This window comes from Periplaneta americana, chromosome 2 (genome assembly GCF_040183065.1).
Source record: "Periplaneta americana isolate PAMFEO1 chromosome 2, P.americana_PAMFEO1_priV1, whole genome shotgun sequence".
Lineage (NCBI taxonomy): Eukaryota > Metazoa > Arthropoda > Insecta > Blattodea > Blattidae > Periplaneta > Periplaneta americana.
This window is the reverse complement of record NC_091118.1, coordinates 108,690,037-108,717,280: the sequence shown is the minus strand read 5'-3', so window position 1 is coordinate 108,717,280 and position 27,244 is coordinate 108,690,037. Positions and strand designations below refer to the sequence as shown.

Below are 27,244 nucleotides of genomic sequence, written 5' to 3'. Positions count from 1 at the left end.
CAGAATGAAAAAAAAAGGCCCTATCACCTTAATCCTGTCAGATTAAATAAAAAGAGTTCCCATAACAGCACTAGTAATTACACATTTTCTCCTTTTCTCTAAGCCATATAATTATATTTCAGTGTTATGGCTTCACCTATACTCATTCAAAATATTGAAGTCTCCAAAGGAAAGGCAAAATCACGTTGAAAATTTGTACTTGACAATGTGCCATTCCAGATGACGTGCCAAATGTCAGTTTTTTTTACCACACACTTGGAAACGGAATGCATTGCACTATCAAGTGTTACATCCCCTAGTGACTGATTTATTTTGTATGGGCAAAGACAGTTTTTTTTCTATGCGCTGTTTTTTTCGTATGTGCCAACCATGCCATTTCAACATGTCATTATTTTACAGAGGAAAGAATGGGTACAATGCAATTCAGAAGATGGTTGAAAACTTGTGACATTAGAAAATGTTTATTTCCTGGGTTTTATGTTTGCTAATGCTGAAATTTATCAAGTTCATTGTATAAATATTCCATCACAACTGCTTGAGGAATGTCGAAGTGAAGATGATTTTTATTTTTTTCAGTACTGTGACAGGTGAAAGACTAAAACAGCACTATTAGCTGCAAAGCTACAGCCATAGTCTTTTAAATTGCAAAGTAATGTGTTCTGATTAAATTTCTGTAGCCTCATTGCATGATGGATGTTCCGGAAAGGAGCTTTCCTGCAACATGACACTGCTCGTCTCACTTTGGAAAAATGAAGAGACTGGGAGGGAAGATTTTTCTCTACCTTCCTACAGTTCTGATTCTGCACTCTCCAATTACCATCTCTTTTTGTAAAGTGCCATATGTGAGGCATATACTAAAAGGACAAAGAGGCAATCCAGAAAGTAGTGTCTTTATTAATTTATTTATTTCAAGATTTGAACATACAGGATAACTTAATTACAATGTTCACTTATAACTACAATATGAATTATTTAATACAAAAATTACAAATATGTATTTGTAAAGTTATGGGTAAAAAGACAATCTAATGATACAAATATAAGAAACAAAAATATAGAAGACATACAGGAACAGAAGTTGAAACAACAAGGTAAAAATGAAGTGAATATAAATCTTTGGGTGTATAGGATGAAGTTCTTCTGAAATAATGTATTGAGACTTACAGAAAAAAGGAAAATATGTAAAAAGTTACTGTTGAGATGTATGTCCAAAAGTCCATGCTCCATATCTTAAAAGATGCATGTATTCATGCACTATCATATGACAAAACATGCACAAATGAAGCGAAAAAAAATTAAAAATATGTACTATCGAAATTGAGTTTTGGGACAAAATGAGGTGGAATTCAAAGTCTTTTGCATTTTTACATGACCATAACCCCATCGGGAATCGAACCCACGATCTTGCGACTTTGCAGCATAATGCCTTAACCACGACACTACTGCACACCCTAAAATACACAAGTACTTACGTCTTTATTACAAACTACATCACTGCTAGTCTTCAGAAATTCCTTTCTCTCAATCCATTTAGAAACGAGATCTCTTCCTGCAGTTCTAACAAGAGCCATAACAACACTTCACAATTCGACAGAAATGCCTGCTATATTGCAGTTTTCAATATTTTTACCTCAGGCCTGTGATGAGTGAGATTGTTGAAAATGTCAATATAACGGAAGAGGACTATTTTTTTTCTCTAGTGGTGGGCCCATAGGCAAGCATTGCAGCCTTAGGCTTATTGAGCAACCTCCTTATGCTGGAATGTTTGTTGAAGTCCATTTAGGATCACCTTCAAACGCATGATTCACTGCATGGTGTCATTGTATTGATTCAGCCACAGCATCCAGTTTTGACTGTAGACCACACCTCTCTTGCCTCTGATGTTCTGCAGTCTCCTCAGATTGATGGAATCTGTTCGCAATTCATGTGCCTGAATCTGATGCATCATTGATCAGAAGGCCATGTTGCTGTCGATTCCACTCATTAAGAATCCATCTATCCGAGGGAGCTACACTGCCCCGATCTAACCGCAGTTTCATTATTGAAGCCCTGTCAACCTGTAACTATTAAAGATGATCAATGAAATGATAGTAACGGAGGCGAAATGAGTTCGAGGTCCAATGCCGAAAGTTACCCAGCAATTATTCTTCTAGTGGTTGAGGGAAAACCTCAGAAAAACCCCAACCAATTAACTTGCCTCAACCAGGGTTTGAACCCGGGCCTACTCGTTTCACAGTCAGGCAGGCTGTTACTCCACAGCAGTGGACTATGGAAGAAGGCTTAACGGAAAGCTCAGTGATGCTACTGTAGTTGTCAGGTAGGATGCCACGAAATAAGAGCTTTCTTTATTTAGTTTTTTCTTAATACATATATAATGAAGTAGCATTCATAAAAGGCACTATTAGGCTAGTTAACATAATATAGGCACTAGACCCAGAAAAAAAGACATAATATGCAATATAAAATTCTAAATATATGCTGTAATTCTAAAATCTTCAAAATATGCATTATGCTTGAATTTACTCCCAGAAAATCCCAAAACATGCAAACCTGTGCAGAAAAAATGCAGTCATTTGGACTCGATAAGTCATAAAGCGAATATTTACAAAGTTTGAGAAGTGTAAGCAATTGCATGGAAATCTAGACTCTACACATTACTTTCAGTATAGTTGGCATAAATAGTAAACCACTGAAACATATTTTTATTATTATTATTATTTTTACTACAACTACTGCTGTTGCTTTTTTTATTGTTATTAATATAGTCGTCTTTACAAGCTGAAAAGACTTTTTGCTGCAGAAGAAATAGTATTATGTCAGGTTCTCTATCCAACACATTTTTACAATTAGTTTTGTTTTATTTTTACATTCTACTGTTTATATTAGTGGCAAACTGTTGGCTGGATGGCTAGAGATTCAACTGAAATTGTTTCTATTCCCAGCAGAATTGCAAGTGGAATTTGCTGTTGGCAAAGTGTTGGACAGATTTTTGTGCAGTACTGATATTTTCATTTCTCCTGTCAACATTTCACATTTCTGTATTATCATATTGTAAAATAGGTCGTATCCATGGTTCATTACAGATACAAATGATCCACAGTTTCAACATATTATTCCTAAAGATAATTTGAGGTTAAATCAAGAAAGAAACGTAGCTGTTCATGGAGAAGAAAAATGTTTATTTTTGGGTTTACAGGGAAGCAGAGCTTGCTATCCGAAATCTGAACAATACACCACCATTTTACTTCAAAGTCCAGTTTGCACGCAGTCCAGCAGAGAAGGAACGCTTGCGTCTAGAAAAGGAGAATGATGAACTCCTAATGAGAGTTCTGGAATCAGAACCGTATCCTGTACATTCTGACAGGGTTCCTATTCTTCCTTTCAACAGGTAATAAATATTGATTGTGAATCGAAGCGTTGAGTTCAAAAAGGGGAGTAGTCTGTCAGTAATCATTTTGAGACGACAAAAAAATTTATAAATTGTATAATTTTGCAGTAGACTGTTTTTATTGCACATTCGAGTTTTTATGTTATGTACATATTCAGAAAACATTTTTGAATTTGAGAAAATTTAACATTTATGAAAAAAAGTTTAAAAAGTGCAAACAAGTCCCCTTTTTGCACTGAATAGGAAGGTCCTATTTGTAATAAGTATACAATATTAAAATTATATATTTAATCTCTTAATGCACTAATACACTGAAGCAAACATTACTGAACAAAATTACAATCATTACACTAGTTTTCAAATGGGTATTACAAGCAGATTTGAAATCAGTGTTCCATACTTCACTTTCTGAATCTTGCTGTGTTTGTTGTTTCCCTTTATCAGAAAATCTCTCGGTAATTATTTTGAAATAATCCTGGTGTTCTAAGAGAATTATTTCAAGCATTTTAGCAACATACTGGCCTTCTCAGTTTTTATTGGTACTAAATCAAAGTAGGCTGAGGCACATTTGACATAATAGGATGCCTACTATGTTTTTACAAGTGAGAAATCGTATGTAAATAGGCCACTGCAATGAGGAGGTAATGTTACACATTGTAATGCTGCTCAGAAATCAAATGTTGTATATGATGTCACTGTCCATTTATTCCCTTTCATTGTAACTGATTTCTTTGAAAAAGGAATCAAAATGATTAAAAAAAAAAACTTTGAGGGATACCTTAGGAGTGCTCGGCAACGTTTCCACCAAGCAACAAACAGTTTCATGTAAGAAAAAGGTCGACAAGTCCCCTTTTCAAATGTAACGTGGCAATTTTTCCATATGTCAACAAGTGTCATTTATCCATTAAATAATGCAGAGTGCACTTGTAAATACCGCACTCTCAGAAGTCCCATTCTTGAACTTGGTGCTTCAGTTCATACAGTGGAACGTTTGATTGTCGCATTTGTGTCCTTCCTAAGTTGATTAGTAAGAATGCTGTCTTGTTTCTGTATGTCTTGAGTTTTTCAGGAAAACTTTTAAGGTGTATGCAGAATTGGAACAAATGAGGCCTTTACCGTATGTACTTGTGAAGAATGTATTAACAGAAATGCGCTAATACGCGATGTTGTCTCCTCGTGTCTGCTCGCGACTGTTGCACTGCATCTGATTCTGTGTGTGCATCACATCATAAGAAATCAATGAGAGACAAATACCATCAGACGAAATGTCGCATCGCGCCGTGTCTGATTCTGTGTGCACCGGGCCTTAGGCATGTTGTACTGGTGTTATACTGCACTTTATGTAAAGTTACCTTTCAAGGTTCGAAGTTTTGACAAGAATTAATGTACAGATTTTGAAGTATGAGTATATTATACTATATGGTATAATTTTTTTTTTCGTCAGGGGAATTGGACGAGGTCGTGGGGTTCCTTTGTCACGTCCATTGATGGTAAATGCTTACCACCCAGGCCAATTTCAGCATCTTGGTGAAATAGACGTTGATGAAGATGATGATGAAGACATGGGTTATTACTCACACCATGTTCCTGGAATATATGAAGACACCAATAGGTAAACAAACATTAAGTAAAATATATTAAAACCTCTGTTAAAGACCACTTCTTTTAAGTGACTGTCCCTTACTGACCAGTTTTTCTAGGAGCCAACATTAAAATCCATATCAATGCAATTCGTATTTCTTAAGATTATGTTCTCTCCAGCTACCAACTACCAGCTACTTTTAACTCCTTTTAGTGACTAAAATTGTATTACCATTTATGGAAAGAATAGATAATATTTTTGATATGCTGAAGGATAGTTTGGAAAGCAGAATAGACAAAAAAAGCAAGTGTAACTAAACAATAAATCATTGACAGTTATATCATAAGAATTTAGAGCACAGTTTTTATAAAATGGGACACACATATTGAGGTGTTTAACCTTCATTGGTATAAGTGTATGAACAATGCAGGTTACACAGTAGCTGGTTGCGAGTGGTACTGATACAAATCTCAACTTCTCGCTTTCCCTCTCTTCCTTTCCCCTCTCCTTGAACCGAACACACTAACAGAACATTTGTATAAGAAATGATGTTTGTCTCCATGTTCTTGTTGCATCAATCACTTTCACCATTTTTTTTTTTTACCCAAGTACAGTACTTAATAATTGTCTCTGCATCATTTTGATTCTGTGGCAACAGTGAACATAGCTAACATTACCTGTTTAGAAACTAGGCTAAAAGCAATATAGGTTAATAGTAATTTTGTGTTTAATAGAATAAGTAAGAAGATATGTTCACAGGACTATGTTGACACAAATATGTTGCAGTAATACCTTCACAGTATTTGTGTGAAATGTGTGCATTAGTAACTATTGAAACTTAAATAAAAATTCTTTATGTTGAACTGTTGAGTTTTAGAATTGCCTCTTTATTATTATTATTATTATTATTATTATTATTATTATTATTATTAATTTTTTTCCACTAACATGGTTGATTCTTTGCTAATGCTGACGTTATTTCTTCCACTTGCTATCTTGCATCTCGTAGTTTAACTTAATGATCTTTATGTCTGTATATGAAGAAGTATACGGCATATCCAGTGAGGGCAGTAATCGAAGAATCGACATACTTGCATTTAAACCTCCTCTCTTGAAGGTTACATCATAGACCTTACTGTGAGATTCGAATCACTTGAACATCAGTCAGAAGAAGTACATAAGGAAAAAAGGAATATATATGAACCTTCCATCAGTTTTTATAAGGACAAATACCATTTGGAATCCATTGTCATTATGGGATTAATGATAGGAACCCTTGGGACCATACCCCTGTTCCTAGTCAACTTCTGTAAATCTTTTTTTTTTTTTTTATAAATTATTTGATTAACAATATTTTCACCGTTACAATTACACATATAAAAATTAAATATAAACATTTACATAGAGATAAAAAAATTTTACAGGAGAAAAAGTTCGTCCAAAGGGCTGGACTCTGGAAGAGTACCCAAAACGCTCATTGCATTTCCGCGTTGAATAGCAATACTTAAGCGTTGACGCAAATAAGTAGTGCAGTGGTGATCACCAGTAATGGAGATCAAAATTTGACTGATTTGAGATACCAAAACTTCAGCGTCATGACTTCAAGGACCGAAGGTCTCCACAGCAAATGGGACAAAGATATAATTGTCTAAAAGATGAGCATATTTATTGATTTTCTTCTTAACGGCTAATTCAGCAGCAGATGCTGCACGTCTGGAGGTATTTGGTAAGTGAGATGGAGCTAGAGTGTCAACGCAAGTGGAGTCCCAAATTAAAGATTTTCCTCTAGACCATGGAATTAAGGTCAGACCATCGGGTCATTTACCATCTGCGCGACTAATACCTGGTGGTTCCAAAAGAGACGGGATGCCACAAGAAGTCAGAGATCTTTTAATGATATCATTGAGTGATGTATGTCTGGGAATGCGACCCTTGCTCCTCGCAGAGCTGAGTGCATGATGACCGTAAATATCAGCAATTCCCCCGCAAATACATTGGTGTGGCTGGCAGAGTTTACAACCAAGGCGTAAAGCTATTGCGATTTTAAAGAATGTACTATCTATTAGGGTGCCGATGTGAGGAGAAGGTAATGCATGTAACCAAGCTCCAGACTCACTCTCTTGAAGAGCTAGGAGACGTGCAATGTCTTGTTCGGATATGAAAGAAGAAAGGAGTGTATCTAAAATTTTTTGGGAAAAGATAACGTCCCACTGTTTTTGAAATTCAGGATGGGCAGGAGGATGAGTGGTTTGTGAGGAAGTATACCAACTTGTCAGAGCATCACACACATGGCAGATTTCAGCTGCATCACTATGAAGGAAAGAGCGATTTGATGCAACGGAAAACTCCAAAGGCAGAAAAAGAAAAGCAGGTATACAAATGTCAGAAAGTTTCCGAATGCCCACACCACCAAATTGAATTGGGAGAGAGGCTTGAGTCCAACTAGTATCGGTAAAACTTATATTGAGGATCATTTCCAAACTGGATCGAAAAAGAGCATCAGCTTTATGTAGGAAAGTTGGAAGAAGCCATGAAGGAGTAGTACGCATAAAGTAAGTCATCTTAGGGATTAGAAAACAATTTTTAAGGAGGTAATAAGAAATATGAGGATGTATTAGTTTTAAACGATCGATGAAATATTGCAAAGAAATTAGTTTTTCTTCAGTGATGTGATTGGCAGCTTCCAAAAAGACGGGAGATCCAAGAATCGTTAAAGTGGATTTTGACATTAGTAAAATACCCGGAGCAAGTTTTTGAAAAGAAGAGAAAACAGTTTGATTAAACTTAGAACAAAAATAAATTTCACATTTATCAGGATTAAGTTCTAACTCTATAGTTGAACCGAATTGAATGATTTTATTAAGATCTTGCAAAACATCTGAAGGGGCTCCACTTAAGCAACCATCATCTAAGTAAAAAAGGTTGAGTTCACTAATAAGTTCTTTAATAAGGGGATGAATTGTTAGACTAAAAAGTAAAGGGCCGGCTGGATCCCCTTGTTGGCAACCTGATTGAGACATAATTGTATCAGAACCAAAAAATAAAGTAGAAGGGTGTCTGTATGATTGCCAGAAATAGGGGAAAAGTTGTGAAATTTTAAGTTTGACAGCTTGCAACATGGTATCTCTTTCAATACAATTGAAGGCATTTCTGAAATCTAACTTAAGAACGATTTTATCAGAGTGAGAATTGGCAGAAATGAATGAGCGCAATGAGTGAATAATACTTTCACAGCCCTGAGGTGAACCGAAGCCAAATTGATTCGGTCTAAAATATGCACTAATTTCTTCTTTGACACTAACACAAGCTATTTTGGATACCAATCTTCGGAAAGTGTTTCCAATGGCAATAGGTCTGATGCCACCATCCTTCTTATTGATCGCAATAAGGAAAGCTCCGTAAAATACAGGACAAATCCCAGGATCTAAGTCGCCATGTAACAGAAAATTGCAAAGGTGGGTTAATGTAGAAAGAAGCCGTTTACCGGAATCACCTGCAGATACAGAAACCAGATCCTTAAGGTGTTGAGGTCGTAAACCATCGATACCAGCCGCGGAACCTTGTGGAAAGCTATGTAGAGATTTCAAGACGTCTTCGCTGGTGACTGATAGGCTGGGTGCTGTAGGATCAGGAAGGTCAGGGAAGGAGGAAGGTCTAGAAGGAGATGGGTGTTTAGATTTTAAAACATCATATGTAGCAGTTGTTGGATCTGCAACTCCCATATCCGAAGATAAGCGAATAGCGCCACGGATATCTCCTTCCGAAACTTTCTGTTCTACACGACGGATGTGATTAGAAGGAGAATCACCTTTATATGAACGATTCCTGACATGAGGAGGATTGGATGGGAAGTTTGTCACATTGGCTTTGATTTTAGATATTAGAGATTTATTACCAGAACGATCAGGAACTTGAAGAGCTAAATATGCGAAAAGAAATAAATCATGCCAGGAGGTAGTAGTATTGTGCAATAAACAAAAATCAATTTGTTGACTTAAGCGACTGGCAGCTGAAGATCTAGCACCTTTAGGTATTCGGCGTAATACATTAACATTTTTCTTGTAGGTACTTAGTTTAGAGAAAAAATCATCTATAGAATTAGGTGTAGAAGGTGGAATAAAAGATTGAGAATGAACTCGAGAACAATGAATCTTCAATCCTCTAGCAAGATTTGAAAATCTTGGAATCTGTAGAAGGACAAATAGGGCATGAAAAGAATCCTTCCGTAATATTATTGGAAGAATGACTTGAATCGATCAAAACATGACAATTATTGACAGAAATGTCAGACGATATTGTTGGATTATGATTCATGACATCGGGCAATGTGAAGATTGATACCCCGTTGAGAAAAAGATTTGCCACATGCCTTACATAGAGCTGTTGAAACCAGGCAAGGAGTTGAAGTGGTAGAGGAAGAGCAATCTTTTGGCCTGCATAAAGATATTTTAAGAGATCTAACAATAGCAACACTCAAAGGATCAGTAGCTATTTTCAGGCATCATACATATTGACCATGACTTTAATTCGCTTCTTCTTGTCGTTACTTTGTTTATTATCATGTGTTTCAATCTAATTCAAATTGTTATTTTTCACTCAAACAACAATATATCACTAAGCATTTACTCTATTTATTGTATTATGGTACTCTTTGTCAATGGCAACCTGTAGTGGTTACAGTAAGAAATAAATACATATACATACTTACCTACTTACAAATGGCTTTTAAGGAACCCGAAGGTTCATTGCCGCCCTCACATAAGCCCGCCATCGGTCCCTATCCTGTGCAAGATTAAGCCAGTCTCTATCATCATATCCCACCTCCCTCAAATCCATTTTAATATTATCCTCCCATCTACGTCTCGGCCTCCCTAAAGGTCTTTTTCCCTCCGGTCTCCCAACTAACACTCTATATGCATTTCTGGATTCGCCCATACGTGCTACATGCCCTGCCCATCTCAAACGTCTGGATTTCAAGTTCCTAATTATGTCAGGTGAAGAATACAATGCGTGCAGTTCTGTGTTGTGTAACTTTCTCCATTCTCCTGTAACTTCATCCCGCTTAGCCCCAAATATTTTCCTAAGCACCTTATTCTCAAACACCCTTAACCTATGTTCCTCTCTCAGAGTGAGAGTCCAAGTTTAACAGCCATATAGAAGAACCGGTAATATAACTGTTTTATAAATTCTAACTTTCAGATTTTTGGACAGCAGACTGGATGATAAGAGCTTCTCAACCAAATAATAACACGCATTTCCCATATTTATTCTGCGTTTAATTTCCTCCCGAGTGTCATTTATATTTGTTACTGTTGCTCCAAGATATTTGAATTTTTCCACCTCTTCGAAGGATAAATCTCCAATATTTATATTTCCATTTCGTACAATATTCCCGTCACGAGACATAATCATATACTTTGTCTTTTCGGGATTTACTTCCAAACCGATCGCTTTACTTGCTTCAAGTAAAATTTCCGTGTTTTCCCTAACCGTTTGTGTATTTTCTCCTAACATATTCACGTCATCTGCATAGACAAGAAGCTGATGTAGCCCGTCCAATTCCAAACCCTGCCTGTTATCCTGAACTTTCCTAATAGCATATTCTAAAGCGAAGTTAAAAAGTAAAGGTGATAGTGCATCTCCCTGCTTTAGCCCGCAGTGAATTGGAAAAGCATCAGATAGAAACTGACCTATACGGACTCTGCTGTATGTTTCACTGAGACACATTTTAATTAATCGAACTAGTTTCTTGGGAATACCAAATTCAATAAGAATATCATATAATACTTCCCTCTTAACCGAGTCATAAGCCTTTTTGAAATCTATGAATAACTGATGTACTGTACCCTTATACTCCCATTTTTTCTCCATTATCTGCCGAATACAAAAAATCTGATCAATAGTCGATCTATTACGCCGAAAACCGCACTGATGATCCCCAATAATTTCATCTACGTACGGAGTTAATCTCCTCAAAAGAATATTGGACAAAATTTTGTACGACGTCAACAAAAGTGATATTCCTCGAAAGTTACCACAGTTGGTTTTGTCCCCCTTTTTAAAAATAGGTACAATTATGGACTCCTTCCATTGTTCTGGTACAATTTCCTTTTCCCAAATAGCAAGTACAAGTTTATAAATTTCGCTATATAATGCACTTCCACCCTCTTGTATTAATTCTGCTGGAATTTGATCGATACCTGGAGACTTGTACTTTTTCAGATTTTCTATCGCAATTTCGACTTCTGAAAGCGTGGGTTCGGGTATAAATGGCTCAGCAGTTTGTATTTCAATTTCGTCCCGATCATTTCTATTTGGCCTATGTACATTTAGTAGTTGCGCAAAATAGTTTTTCCATCTGTTTAGGATTGATGGAGAGTCTGCAAGCAAGTCACCATTCTCATCCTTGATCACGTTTACCCTTGGCTGATATCCGTTCTTAAATTCCTTTATACCCTTATATAAATCTCGAATATTTTTATTCTTACTATTTGTTTCTACCTCATTCAGTTTTTCCTTCAAGTAACCTCTCTTTTTATTCCTAAGTGTACGACTTGCTTCCCGTCTTTCATTGAAATAATTATCTCTCTTCTCCTCAACTGGATCCTGTAAGAATTTCAATTTTGCCTGTTTCCTTCTTTCTACTACCATGCAACAATCTTCATCAAACCACGGTTTCTTTTTCTTAGTTTCATAATAACCTATGCTCTGCTCAGCTGCAATTTTGATACTATCTCTGATATTTTCCCACACGCTATTAACATCTAATTCTTTCTCAACTTCGTCGGAACTTTCTAAAGTGGCAAACCTATTCGAAATTTCGACCTGATAATTTTGCTTAGCTTCCTCGTCCTTTAATTTCAAAATATTGAATTTAGTAATATTAACTTGTTGCTCTACTCGCTTGGCTACTGATAATCTTTCTCTTAATTCTCCAATCACCAAATAATGGTCAGAATTACAGTCTGCACCCCTGAAAGTTCGAATATCTACTATACTAGTATGTCTCCGTTTATCTATCAAGATGTGATCTATTTGGTTGTGTGTCAATCCATCTGGAGAAGTCCAAGTATATTTATGTATATCCTTATGGGGGAATGTTGTACTTTTGACAATTAAATTTTTCGATGTGGCAAAGTTGACTAATCTAACTCCATTGTCACTACTAATTGCGTGTAGGCTCTCTTTTCCAATAGTTGGTCTAAAAATATCCTCCCGTCCTACTTTAGCGTTGAAATCCCCCAATAAAATTTTCATATGATATCTAGGGAACTGATCAAAAGTATGTTCCAATTCCTCATAGAAGCTATCCTTTATATAGTCGTCTTTCTCTTCTGTAGGTTTATTGTCATTAAGCAAAAACATCCCAAGTGGTTGATGGCCCTTCACATTCCTGTATTTAGGGACTCACCATCACTATTTAAACTATCCGGTTTTGAAAATTACATTTCTACCCTAACTTAACACATTTCCAACCCTATCTATTCTAACAACCACCCTCCAAATTCCTCTAATATCTGACTATTCCCCTACATCCTAAAGTAGCTTTCTATTCTCCACTGTACGTATAACAATCACTACAAGATTCACTCACTATTATTGTTCTTGGTCCATTTTCAGTTCCATTCAATCATTTACTCTTGTTTCAAGACATCATACCACACTCACACCACACTCACACCACACTTGTTCACGTAACACTAAACTAACTGGTTCTCAAAATTACATTCCTACATCTAACTTCATACATTTCCAACCCTACCTATTCCATCGACCACCCTTCAAATTCCTGTAATATCTGACTAACTGATACTATTCTCCTTTATACATAATAATAACAGTCACCACAATAAGATTCACTCACTGTTTTGTTCTTTGTTCATTTCAATTCTATTAAATTTTTACTATTGTTTCAATACACACCACACTTGTCTATGTAGCAAACCTTCATTGTACACTCCTAATAGTCCGTTAACCTTGACCCTTCCCTTTTTCTCTTGAACCCTTCACACCAATTTCTTAAATCGTAATGTTTCTTCTTTTTCAGCTCCTTCACTCGTTAATGTAATATATGATTTTTCTCCTATCAAAGTCCGGGTTTTTTTTTTTAGTCAACTCATTCTGGAAAAGTGTACTTGTTCAGTGATTAAATTTCTGTCCAGGATGTCAGTTTTATGCCTGTCTTCATGTATTCCATCACATATTTTTCTTCAATTAGTTTCATTAATTTTAATTTGGCTGAATAGAATGATGATATATCAGAAAGTAATTTTCTTTTATAAATTGTTTGATAAAATTTCATATATTTAAAAAACTGTTCGCTTGATGGAATGTTTGCAAATATTGCTTGTATGACTGGCTAGAATTACAGAGTGTGACTACTTTGTTGGAAATAAAATTGTAGAGGAATTGTTTCAAGGTAAAATTACTAGAAATTACTTCCAGTTCACCATAAAAATGAATTGAGTTTGATCCAAGAGATATGACGTAAAATAGTCAAATATTTCTATATGAACAATTCCAGAGCATTTTTCTTAGATCCACAGACAAAAACATAACACGCATAATTTAACATTGATAGATTGAGAGTTCTGCATTTATTCAGAATAATTAGTTCCATTTAATGAATACACATTTTACTTAAATTTCTCTGCGATATTTTGAAAGGTACTTTGTATCATTCTTTTTGCAACTTAGATTCTTTGCAAGTGATGAACATGCATGTCATTTCAACATTTTGTGTGCATTTCGTCTATTATAATTTTCTTGTGCTGTTTTAAACATGGTTTTAAGAATCAGAAATAAATTGTTTAATGTTTTATAATATTAGTTCTATAAATAAAAATAAATTCACAAATGTATCTTTTTATGTTCATTTTTTTCATGCAGGATGGTAATGCAAGGATTAAATCTGACAGTGAACTCAGCTGCTGGCAAACGTCGGGTCTCCATGGGTCGTGGCTACTATCCAGTAAAGTAATGTCTTTTCTTAATTTATTTATTTTTCGTAATATATTTAGTGTTCCATGAATTATCAGTCTCATTTATTAAATACTACTTAAGTCGGATGTTTGTAAGTGGTTTCTTCATATTCCATTGTGTTTCAGAATGTAATTTTTGCATTTGGTAATGGGGTAATTCCATGTGATTAATGTTACGTGTTGAGAGCAATTAGATTTAAATAAAATAATAATCTGTTGTACTTTATTTGATTTATACAACGATTTTTTGAGGAAGTAATGCCTACCTATGGTGCATATTACGAAAGGAATTACGAACTTTTGCCAAGTCATACACTATATGTTTTTAGAAAAATAGTTAGTTTGACTAACATTACTTCACAAACGAAGTCATGGACTTTGTAAGCATCTGAAATTAGCTCATATTCTCCTCTGATGGAAAGTATAACTAGAAACTTATTTTACAGCATAATAGCTTCTACAAGCATGATATATGTCCAAAAAACAGATTTTTACAAAAAATTCAAATTATTATTGACAAACTATGTGACTAACATTACACATCGAACTGAACTATGAACTATCATATTGATGTAGGTACATTCGTATTTTTCTCTAATCTACTTTTTTTTTTTATATTTCTCTCTTAAAATATTATTTAACACACAAGACTTACAGAATTAAATATCTTCAAAGTCGAAATTTCCAAGGACATTCTCAACAGCTGTTACTCTGATTTTTCTTTTTATCTGTGACAAAGAGTAAAATATTCTGTCCTCAATATTGGGCTTTTTTCAATATTTTCCTGGAGGTACTAAGTTTTTCACTTCAATTTCTTCAAAATCTTTATCTGTCACTTCTCCTGGGTATAATGTGCCATCAAATTAGACCTGTACCCTGCCATCATATAAAATGTTAATTGAACTTGGTAATATATTTGCACCATTTGGATGTGAAGTTTTACGTTTAATATCAAAACTAACAAAATGGCCATCGTCAGTTTTGAGGCAATGGAACCTTCTTCATGCTTGGAAGTGGCTGGGCAGAATTCCTGACATCTTTCACATTGAGCAAATCATTTCGTGATGAAGGATGGATAAAACAGAGTATTTCTGCACAGAAATATCATATGTACTTCGGTACATCATAATAATATAAATCATTTCGTCTTTCAGGGTCCAATTTAGACAACACATTTGCTGAAACTTTAGTACTTGCCAGATTGCATGCCTGGTAGAATATTTTTACATTATGCAAAATGCATTTTCTCTTTTGTACCTGTCTTCATACAGTGAAATGCCGTTATGAATGCTGCAGTTACGAATTTTTTAGTCCTAGCCATTTTGTCTTAATTTACATGTTAAAAATGTTGAGTTTAAAGAATGCATAAGTAATGAACTATTCAGTTTAACGTAACAATAATTCATCCCACTACAAACAAAATGTTGTTTTGACGAAATTAGGTCTAATAAGCAGTTAAAAGGTTGCTTAAAATAAACGAGTTATCGCTAGGCATTGGTCATTCTTGGTTTCAGTGAGTTTTCTGAATGCACTTCCTTAGACGCGATTATGGTTTGAATTTATATTTAAATGAAACTGTTTAATAAAATCGAACTTTCGAAGACAGTTTGTTCCTAAACATTGTTGAGAGAAGTAGTAAAGAAGCAGATATGGCAGAAAAAAAGACAAGAAAGCAGTTTTTGCAGATGAGAAGAGAAAAATCATTGAAGAAGTAGACAGAGGAGAGAAGAAAAGCAAAGTTGCAAGAAAATATGACATGTGCATCGACACTTTCGACATTTCTCAAGGACAGAGTAAAAATTGAGAAAAGTATTGAATCTGACTTCATTGGACCTCAGAGAAAGAAGATAAGAAGTGCCGCCAATGAAAAAGTGGACAGTGCTGTGGCGCTGTTTATAAGTGGTTTATTCTTTATTACATAGAATAAATCAAACTGTTAAAATAATACGTATTACTGTATCTATCTCAGATCTAATATTTCAAGTGATCGATTCAGAACCCAAATTTTTGGACCTAACAAGGCTATGATGAATAAGTATTCTGTTGTCGAATATGCATAATTATCGTTAGGCCTATTGTACTGATTCTTATTGAAGTTGCAATATAATTATGGATGTACAGTATAACCTAACCCAGGTACAGTATATGTTATTCCATAATATGGGACACAATTTGTAGGCAAATTTGATCAATTTTCGGTTTAACGAAATTTCACTATAACAAAAGTAATTACAGTACCCCCTCGAGTTTGTTGTACTGGCATTTCACTGTACTAGACATTTTAATGCTCTGCCTATACTTCGGCAGGGCACTTACCATGTGATGTGAAATAGTTCCATGTAATTTTAACTCCATGCTTATCTTGCAGAATGGGTAAAGGTGCTCCCATATACTTACTCTTAAACTCTGCAGAGGGTCTGTCAGACCATATCTAAACCTGTGTGAAGCGGCTGGAAGATCCTAATAAAAATGTAGGCATAACCTAAATATTATATAATAGTTTCCTCAGTGTGCTCTGAGTAGTCTAAAGCAGTGGTCCCCAGCTCAGAGCACTGTGTTGTCATCAAGCTTTGCCCGCTTGCCCTCTCGGCAAGGGAAAGTTGTAACAGGGCACACGTTCAGTGGCGGGAGCACAATATGAATTTACTGCATAGGTTTATGTCTGTTTTCTGATGCAGAAAGTTACAGGCTAAATAGAAATAACTAAATAAACCATCTTAAGCAATTTGAAAAAACATTGTATCTTATTTTGAACCAAGTTAGAAGTTAATAAGTTTATAATTACTTTCAGATATGTAATATACATTTCATGTTAATTATTCGGGCAACACATGGCAATTACTGTAAATGTCTAAACTGCTTCTGTTAGGAAAAATGTTGAACAAAACACATAAAAACACTAGGAATAGTCTAGTAATGCAGAAATCAACTCCATTCAGTTAGCACTGATTTTTCGGGATTTGTTTAATTCTCTTTTCCCTCAGCAATTTCTCAACATTTGGAACTATACTTTTTATAGTGCATAATCTGAGAGCACATTTTAAGTTGGCTTCCATAGCATACTTGTTTATCTTCATCATAGGAAAAAATTACTGTTCGCACAGATATGTGGAACCGAACATGCATGTGTACAATCGGGGAAATCTAACACATGGAAAGTTCATATAAAAGTCAGGTAAACTTCTTATGATACAGGCTTTTTTTTTTCTTCGTGAACGATGTTTCTTCCCTCAGTTCAAAGAACCTACCCAATAATTTGCCACGACATAGTCACCGCACTTTACTATATAATATGACAGATCGCGATACTCACTATTGCATTTGTCAAGAAAGACTTAAATTGATGATGAGTGAGAACTTTCGATCTAATTGTGTTGGTGATTTTCCAACTGGGTTACTTCCATAACACCAACCCTGGAAGGAGTACCATTGGTTGCAAAGGATACAAGTTTATTCCAAGGAAGTTCAAAATAATTTCTATGGTCTCTATATGAAAATATCTGAACCAGTAGTAGTAGTATTCTTTATGAGAATAATATATAACAGCTCTCCTTAATCTTAAGGTTTTCAATAATGCCTCTTACAAAAATCACCAGTTTGGGAGTATCACTAACATAAGTATTTTTATCTATTGCCAAAGAATAACAAATGAAAGATTGACAAATAATTACTAGTTGCACCTGAACATCCTCGGCTAGACCTCGGATGGGACGCATCATGGTGGAAGGATGCAAACTGATAGATTCAAACTCCTACACTTGTTGTGAGAAAAGTTCTTCAGTTGTAACTAAACATTCTTCGAAAAAATTTCGATCTTTAGAAGGTTTCCAATATCTTACTATTACAAGTGAAATTTTATAACCGAGTTGCACAGCTGACACTAACATTGTGATCTTAAACAGCTTCTATCTCATTTCCCTTCAATTGTTGAATTAATGCTGCATGTTCTTCACTTCGTAACTGCCATAGTCGTTACTGTGAGTTGTATAATGTATCTGTAAGTTGTATTTCTTCAGTGTAGCCTATGTTTTGAAGTGTTTTCTTCGTCTTACATCTCTTTATATACATAATCATAGTTTACTCTCTGAGATTTTGTGATATCACTGCACAGGAACAATGAAGGGCATGATGAAATAGTGAATGATAGTGTAAAGTACAAAATTTAGAATTTTTAATATAATTATTATCTCCTGGGGCCCGTTTCACAATCCTTACAAATTACAAATTAACAATTTACAAATAACAAGTAAAAGATTACAAATGCTTGTAATTGTATTTCACAATGCTATCTTATTAGTTTGTAAAGTTTGACGAACTTGACAAAATCAGCTAAAGAAATTTACAAATACGCGTTATTGGTTACACAATATCGCCAACGACAGTTTACAGAAATCGCTAAGGAGAGAGCTAAAGTCGCTGTATTTTTACTACTATCAATACATATGTTTATATTTTGTATTAAAAATAGATTATTCTAAGCTTGCTGATTCATATTTCACCAACAGAAAATATCAAGTATTGTTAAAGAAAATTAAAAGTATTTAGATTTTTATATATTGGCGACCATGGAATTTCATGTGATGTGATTGGTCGAGTATACCAATACGTCTGTTACTTAAATGACCAAAGTTAGCACCAAATTCAGTCAAATAATTAAATAACAGATTTATTCCACGTACAAATATGCAATTGATAAAATAATTAAGATGTCTAACTACAAACTCAGGTTCATTTTTGGTGTTGATCCATGAGTATTTATTAATGTTGCATCCATAACCTCACAAACATTAGTGGTCCCCGCAGCACCATAAAATTCTGTGCTATAGTAAATAACATTTTGGTGATCAAAAATCTGCCCCGAATTTAACTCTTAACATCATCTACCCTGTGGGCATCTTTGCACACTGACATTTTAGAAATTCCGTGCTTATCTGCTAACGCACAGAACTGACAGCTACTATACAACCAATGCAAATCAATACAATTCTTGCTTTGAGGTTAGGGCATCACTTTTCCCTTTTGGATGTTGGATACGATGTCCCATATCTTGTAGGAGATATTCCAGCGAAACGGAACTCGAAACGACTTCAGAATACCGCATAAGTAGTGTCGTTATTGCATTATTGAATTATTTATTTTTGGTGCAGGGAACTTCTTTTTAAGTGCGAGTATTTATTAAATACAGTCTTCGTATATAAATACTTCCGTGGTATTCTGAAGTATAGTGCGGGACTCATTCGAAACCTTTCATTAAATTCATACAATGATACGAACGTGTTATTAATTCTTGGCTGGAGAATTTTACATATACATCTTCGTTTGATTAGGCCTAAATTTAATATCTTCGTCTGAATCATTAGAACTCCTTAATAACATCAAAACTGCATTAGTTTAATTCTTAATATTATCCATTTACTCAAAAATCAATTTCTTTATTGTATTTATTCATAATTTGTTGCAATATCAAACTTTACACATCTCAGAGGTATTGTAGAAAATGTGCTAATTTTACAAGTAAAGTTTACACGTTTGTAAAATTACCCTTCATTGTGAAACAGAATACTTGTAAAGTGAGCAAAATTTAATTTGTAAAGATTTGATTTCCTTTCTAAAGTTCAACATTACAAACAAAGATTGTGAAACAGAAGTTTACAATTTACAAGCAAAGTGTACAATTTACAAAGCTTGTAAACATTGTGAAACAGGCCCCTGGTCTATTATGTGTGCATTTCGAACTGGCGGCTCAGGGTGAAGTAATGGACTGCATTTGCCACGTGTGCTTACCCCCTTCCTTGACCATTCTTCTCAATTAAATTAGTAACTGGGATAGCTGGAATTACCGTCCTTCAGTTCACAGTTTTCAGTTCAGTGACTCGTGCATGGTTTGTACTTTTGTATGTTTGTACGCAACTTGAGCTGCCAGTTTGAAATGCACAGATAATAGTTGCCTCATAGGTGGTGCCTTGTTAGTATCACTTGTGAGGTTCAAACCTGTCTCCGGACAGTTGATTAAACAACCCCACAAATGCTCAGCAGTATGGCTGCTCCTTATGATATTCCATCATCCACAACAAGGTGGACCAGAGGTCCGTTCCAGTCACACAAGGTTATATCCCTTCATCTTCTTCTAGAATGCCCCACATTACACTTCCCAAATGATCTGTAAAACATCACTTGTTTTGTCAATCGTTCTGAATACATTCATAAAATGTGATCTTTCCATTTTTTCTTTCTGTCACTAAATTAAAAAATATTTAATTCTTCCCTTATTGTGAAGTTAACTTCATCTCATTGTGTGTATCCAGCTACCGCTCTTAGACATCTCATTTCTGTCGAATTGTCTAAGGGAAGGTCACCCTAAAATCAAACCCGTCCTGCAGTGAGGAGGTTATGTGAAGGACTGGTAATTCCTCCACTTAGAAAAATTTAAAATACTCAAAGTACACACAAGATTAATTGGTATTTCTGTCCTGTAATCTAATTCAGTTCATGTTGCAGCATTGCCGTTTTCACCTTTGTGGTAGTTGTGGTATTGCTGTCTCAGGGTAAGGATGGCACATACATATTGTCTTAAACAAATTCCTACAGGACAAGAAATCCAAGAGAGTTAAGTCCGTTGATAGAGCAAGTCAGATGAGATGATATTGAAAAGAAGGAGAAAAGAAAGAGGAGATAAAGATGATATTGAAAAGAAGGAGAAAAGAAAGAGATAAAAAAAAGGTAAAAGGAAAAAAAAATGAGAAGGAAGAAAAGGAGAAAGGAATAGAAGAAGTTGGTCACTTCTTGCTTCGCCTTCTTGATCACCTGTCTTAACTTTCTTGAATTTTTTCGTATGGGGATTTGTTGAAGACACTGTGTATTGCCTCAAGACTTGCAGAAATTGCGAGACCACATTACCACAGCTATCTCAGAGGTGGACATGACAATGTTGCAATGTGTGTGGACTGAATTAGATTACGGGGTAGACATTTGTCATATCCTGAAGGGTGCCATATTGAGTATTTGTGAGGTATGTTACAAAATTCTGAACTCTTTTCTTTACATTGCCATTCACTATTTTACTCTGCTTAATCATTGCTGTGCAGTGTTATCACAAAATCCCAGAGTAAACTATGACTCATTCTGTAGTATTTACATGGTGTTCAGAGAAAAAATAACATAATGAAGTAATAATATAATTATTGTGTTCTTTAGGATATCTGCAATTGTCCTTAGATATCTTCAATGTAGATTTTGGAATTCTTCCACACTTTCATTCACATAGACTGATAGTTGTATTGGTAATACTTTGAATAACATAACATCTGACTTTCATATTCATCATCATCACTTTCCCTACAGCCTGAGGTGGGCCTTGGGATCTTAACAATTCTTCTCCATGTTTCTCGCGCTTGTACTTTCCTTCTCCAATTCAGATTTCCGATCCTTACCAAACCTTCCGTCACTTCGTCAAACCATCTAAGTCTCTGTCTTCCTCGTTTTCTGAACCACCCTGCTTCATTCAATAAAAGTTTTTTTTGAGTGTTTCTCTTTCATCCATCCTCATAACATGTCCCAGCTATCTTATTCTTGAGCATTTTATGGTGATAATTTTATCATGGTCTAAAAGCATTTCATATATTTCGTAATTATATCTCCTTCTCCAGTTACCTCTATCATTAACTGGGGCATAAATTCGTGTAAGTAGCTTTCTTTCAAAAGATGAAAGAAAATTTTCATCAGATTTTAAGACCTTTCAGGTGCAGTAAAATCTGTTTTAAATGGAAATTTGTCTTTAACAGAAATACTTTACAGCCCCATGATTTTATAGCTGAAATACATGTAAAATTCTCTGGATTAAATGGAAACTGTCTAATCCGGAAACAGAAATCAAAATACAGTACAATAATGAATAAATTGACCTCTCCACTCAGAATTGAGAGAACAGTTAAAAAATGTACAACTAAGTATATGCTGTCATTTAAGAAAAATGTGTTTCTGACACACTCTGTATATACGAGGTTATACATTTTTTAAATGAGAAGTGTTGAATCAAAGGAGCACAGTCCATCCACAGAATAAATGCTATTTGAAATGAATTTCCCCTATTTCTGTAGCAATAAATCGACCTGTGAAATCCGTTTCTTTCAGAAAATGTTCCTTCACAATCTGAAGAAGCTCTTTCTCAAAGAAACAGATTTTACAGGTCGATTTACTGTTACAGAAATAGAGGGAAACCGTTTCAAATAGTGTTTATTCTGTGGATGGACTGAGCTCCTTTTGATTTAATGCTCCTCAAATTATGTGCAAAATATTAAGTGATACGCATCTGATAAATATAGCATTTAACACTTTTCAGAAACATTCACATTATAAAATTATTAGCAATATTCCATACTTATTGTTCACTCTGTATAAGTAAACTTCAACATGAAAACATAGGTCAGGAGTTGCAGAAATTTTGGCCCTAGAAATTGTTCATCAGTCTGTAATGCAAGACATGCTATTAATGCACTAAAAATGTAATGTGAAGCATTTAAGAAAATATAATTATAGTATTTTGATGGGAAATTTTCATTGGATATTTATTCCTTGCATGTCTTAGGATGATGGAGAGAGATCCTGAATCTGTGATCTACAATCCTCTTGTGACCCGTATGTGGTGGGGGAGGTGTGTAAGTGTAGATGTACAGCCTTAAGACACAAAAAATGACCGCTCTCCTGTAGTGTGAATTTGTCTTAAGTCCACTTCGAACAGCACCTGGTTCATATGACTAGGGAAAGGATGTTTATTTTGCACCTAATTTACTCCTTGATTATATCTTAGTCGTAACACTTGACCTATAAACAGACAGAAAGAGCAACACACAAACAAACAAAACAAAGGAAAACAGAGCAGTGTTGTGCATAAGAAATTCACGTGTAAACCTAAGCTCTCACAGAATCAACGGAAGTCTTTCGAAGGGGACTTAGCATATAGCAAGCCAAGTCATTTTTTTTCGTCTAAGACTTTACAGTTGTGTAATTGCATGTTTAGTTATTGTTTTTGGTGTGTTTATGCTTCTCTTGATTTGATATTCTGAATTTCTGAGATGCATTAGTGATGATTTATGTATTTAAAAGGGAAGGAAGGAATGGTGAATTTACCTCATTGTTGATGAAATTTTAAAACCAGACCTTTCAAAGATTGGATCTGACTTCACCTTCATGAGGAAGAGTAATTGTACTTATCGGGACTGTAAAAATTGTTCTGTCAGTCAGGGTCAGTAAAATGAATTTGTCATTTGTAATATCACTGAGTATAATTTTTCTTTCCTTTCTGTTTTATCATCATATAAAGATAACCATTTAAAAGTTGTTCCATAACTTTTATTATCGATAGAGGAGTCTTACTTTAAACTTCTTTTCCTTAGTGTTTTCTTGAATCTAAGAGGGGGAGTCAAATGAAAACCGTAAATAATTTTATTTTTAATTTAATTTATTAAACAAAAGTGAAACACAAGGTGTAATTTTTCGACATAGTCTCTTTAATGTTCAACAAGGGTCGTCCAGTGCATTGGAAGTGTACGGATTTTTCTGAAAAAACAAAAAAAAAAAAAAAAAAAAAAAAAAAAACACACAAAAAATATTGTGGTGATATGCACAGCCACTCATGCACCGCCTAGTGCATCTCTTATCAGAACTAAAAGTCTTTCCTCCTATAGTCTCTTGCAACATGATAATGCTCGGCCTCATACTGCCCTTGCAACAGTTGCAACCATCAATGACCTTCACTTTGATACTCTTCCACATCCGCCATACTCACCAGACCTCACCCTGAGTGATTACCACATATTTGAACCACTCAAAGAGACGATAGGAGGAAAGACTTTTCGTTCTGATGAAGAGATGCACTAGGTAGTGCATGAATGGCTGTGCATATGACCACAAGATTTTTTTTTTTTCAGGCCACAATATCCAATGCAGAGAGTTTCCTTGATTGTACCAGAGAAGTGATAAAATGTTAGTCTTCTTTTGGTCAGCAGAAGATGCGAATTCTTCATTTGCAGTGTTGGATGTAAGATGGGAAAATGCCTAATCTACTCCTAAATTGCATAGTCTTATTCTTTTGCCACCATCAGAGAAGGTGTGCTTAAAGTTATGACATCTAGTAAAGGAGAAAATTCAGTGGTTATATTGGACCTTCATCCCTGAAAATGTCCTGATGAAATGTTATGTAACTCAATTGCATCTCACAATCTTTCATCAGTAGAGCACGGATTTGCATGCAAATGCATGTTTTTTATGTAAGCTTATTACACTTCTCAAAGTTTACAAATATTCGTTTTATGATTTTTCTGTTCCAATTAACCGTACTTACCCCATGCATGTTTGTATGTTTTGGCCTTTTTTGGGATTAAATTCATGTATAATGCGTATTTTGAAGATTTTAGATTTATTAGCACATATTTGGCCTTCTATGTTGCACATTATGTTCTTTTTTCTGGATTTAGTGTGTATTGCAAAATAATGTCTTATATGAATGTTGCTTTGTAGAATCTGGTATTTCCACCGTACTCATCTATTGAGAACAAAAGAAATCAACAGGCAGTATGGTTTCGTGGCATTACATCTGACAACCTAGTCTTTGGATTTTCCACTAATTCTTCCCTTTGTTACACTGGAATTTCCTACTCCCAAGTCTCACTCGTTATAAGCCCTAGGTCAAATTATTGAAAGAAAGGAAAGTAGAAGCAGCATGCTTGCAAACTGCAATTTTGTATACTTTTATGTCGAATTGTGAAGTGTTGCTATAGCTCCCGTTAGAACTGCAAGAAGAGATCTTGTGTCAAAATGGATTCGTAGTTTCATATAGTGTTCTGCCCAAGGGCAGGTCTTTCACTGAAAACCCAGCTTCTCCAATCTTCTCTATTTTCTGCCTTCCTCTTTGTCTCCTCATATGATCCATATATCTTAATGTCTTCTATCATCTGATATCTTCTTCTGCCCCAAACTCTTCTCCCATTCACTATTCCATCCAGTACATCTTTCAGTAGGCAGTTTCTTCTCAGCCAGTGACCCAACCAATTCCTTTTCCTCTTCCTGATGAGTTTCAGGATCATTCTTTCTTCACCCACTCTTTCCAATAGCTTCATTTCTTATTCTGTCAGTCCATTTCATATGTTTCATTCTTCTCCATATCCACATTTCAAATGCTTCTATTCGCTTCTCTTCACTTCATCGTAATGTTCAAGTTTCTGCTCCATACAATGCCACACTCCATACAAAGCACTGAGGGAAAGAAATTTCTGAAGACAGACAGTGATGTAGTTTATTGTGATTTTGTAATAAAGACGTAAGTACTTATGTATTTTGGGATGCACGGTAGCATTGTAACGCTGTAAAGTTGAAAGGTCACACGTTCGATTCTCGATGGGATCATGGTCATGCGGAAATGTAAAAGACTTACAATTCGACCTCACTTTGTTCCCAATTTGCTCACTTAAGTATGCAGCTGTCACTTCTTGTGACGTAGAAAGATCATTTTCTGTGTCCAGGAATGTGCTTGAGATAAACACATGAGCTTAATTGAAGAAAATTTTGAGAAATCAGTTGTAATATGTTGTTTCAAAATAAAATATAAATGTAACATCATGTAGAACTCAATTTTGATAGTGCATATTTTTACTGTTTTCACTTCATTGTGCGTATTTTGTCACATGATAGTGTATGAATTGTATGCATGTTTTAAGATTTGATAGTGCATCGAAATCTGGGCTCTATTCATCAGCTATGCAATCAGTAAGTGCAGGTCAATTTGTGTTAGTAAGTTTGATGTTGATGGAAAGACTCAGAATATTAAGAGCGGGTACTGTGCTGGAAGTACTGAAAATTGATATGAAAGGTGAATATATGATGGTTAAATATATAGGCTACGTCCAAATGGCAAGTGTTGGGTCTGGTCAGAAAAAAAAAAATTGTTCTAGAGTAGATTTATCAGTGATCAGTCGAAAAGTGAGAGCTTCAAATTCCTAAAACAACAGGGCGCAATTTCTGTTTTCATTATAAATAATTTATAATACTGTGATTATGTATCCCATCTCCTTTGGAATATGGCCTAATGTATTTGGTTTTAATCTGGCAATAGAATTTTAAAAATTCTAGTTACTGTGATTAGATAAACCTAAAATGCCGAATCTGTTAAATAATGAGAGTTCATTAGTATATATTGTTAAAGTTATAAAGTAATTGTGTTTGGGATATGTATCTTGTAATTATAGAATGTTTGTATATATATCCTGTATGATACTCTGATACTCTAATTCAGAGTAATTCAGGTTTACAACACTTTACAATTATGATGTTGCTGTATACTTGTCTCATTTTGTCATAGCTGTAACACTTCCAACATTTTGAAAAAAAAAAATATCACTATGCCAGAAGGTGTGAAAACAAAACACTAATTACAGAGCCCTTTTTGGAATAGATGGTTTAATGATATAAAAATTAATTAAGGATTTCAGTTACTAAGATGAACAGAAATATGTCCTTAAAGACAAACAACTCAATTAGTGCAGGTGATTTTTATCACATTCGTAACAAAATGAAAAATCTTTTTTGTCATCTTTGATAAATGTACTGAAGCTGAAACTTTCCAACATGAAAGAGTTTAAAAACCCACATGAAAGAGTATAAAGACCATTACTGCTTTAAAATTATACAATATCCTGTGACAATCTGGTAAAGTTCCAAACTAATTTATATGTATTAAAAAACCTGTATTTTATCACACCCGTAACAATGGAATGTCTCATGTAAGACCTCAATTTTATCAATTTCCTCACATTTAGTAGGTTACTTCCATTTGTTTTTGTATCTAGCACTGATAAAGAATATCAGTATTTTAATTTAGTCTATATCTGTTTCACTTTTTTTATACTGTTCAGCTACACAAATAGTATATAGTTGCACTACTTCTGCAGATATATCATCCACAATAGTCTCATGTTCATGGCTTAGTGCTTAGTTCATCTTCATTGTGGATACGAAAGTTTAATATGATTGACTTCTTGGATATACATTATTACACATTTAACGTACAAAGTAATGTACAATAAGTTCTTTTATAAACCAGTGACAGCCATGTAAGTTATATAATATACATCTGCATACATACTTTTTACAATCGAGAATTCATAGACTGTGTTCACTTGTCGTAGTCACCATTCAAACATTTTTCTTTCCTTCTCTTTCTCCTTGACGTATTTGATGAAGTTTTACACTTTTTCTGTTGTGTCCATATATATACCGTTACGGCATTTTGTTGCCTTGAAG

The 27,244-nt window shown here is 34.8% G+C and overlaps 1 protein-coding gene across 2 annotated transcripts in view; it reads left to right on the top strand.

The window, feature by feature from the left end:
- LOC138694482 (tudor domain-containing protein 1-like) overlaps positions 1–27,244 on the top strand; it is a 186,411-nt gene that overhangs the window by 41,241 nt on the left and 117,926 nt on the right. Inside the window, exons 5-8 of one of the 2 annotated variants that reach the window (XM_069818244.1) lie at positions 3,197–3,388; positions 4,833–5,000; positions 13,860–13,946; positions 22,536–22,601. In XM_069818244.1, the coding sequence (XP_069674345.1) occupies positions 3,197–3,388; positions 4,833–5,000; positions 13,860–13,946; positions 22,536–22,601 (513 nt within the window). The remainder of the gene's footprint in view (positions 1–3,196; positions 3,389–4,832; positions 5,001–13,859; positions 13,947–22,535; positions 22,602–27,244) is intronic. The other variant, XM_069818245.1, reaches the window with a different exon arrangement.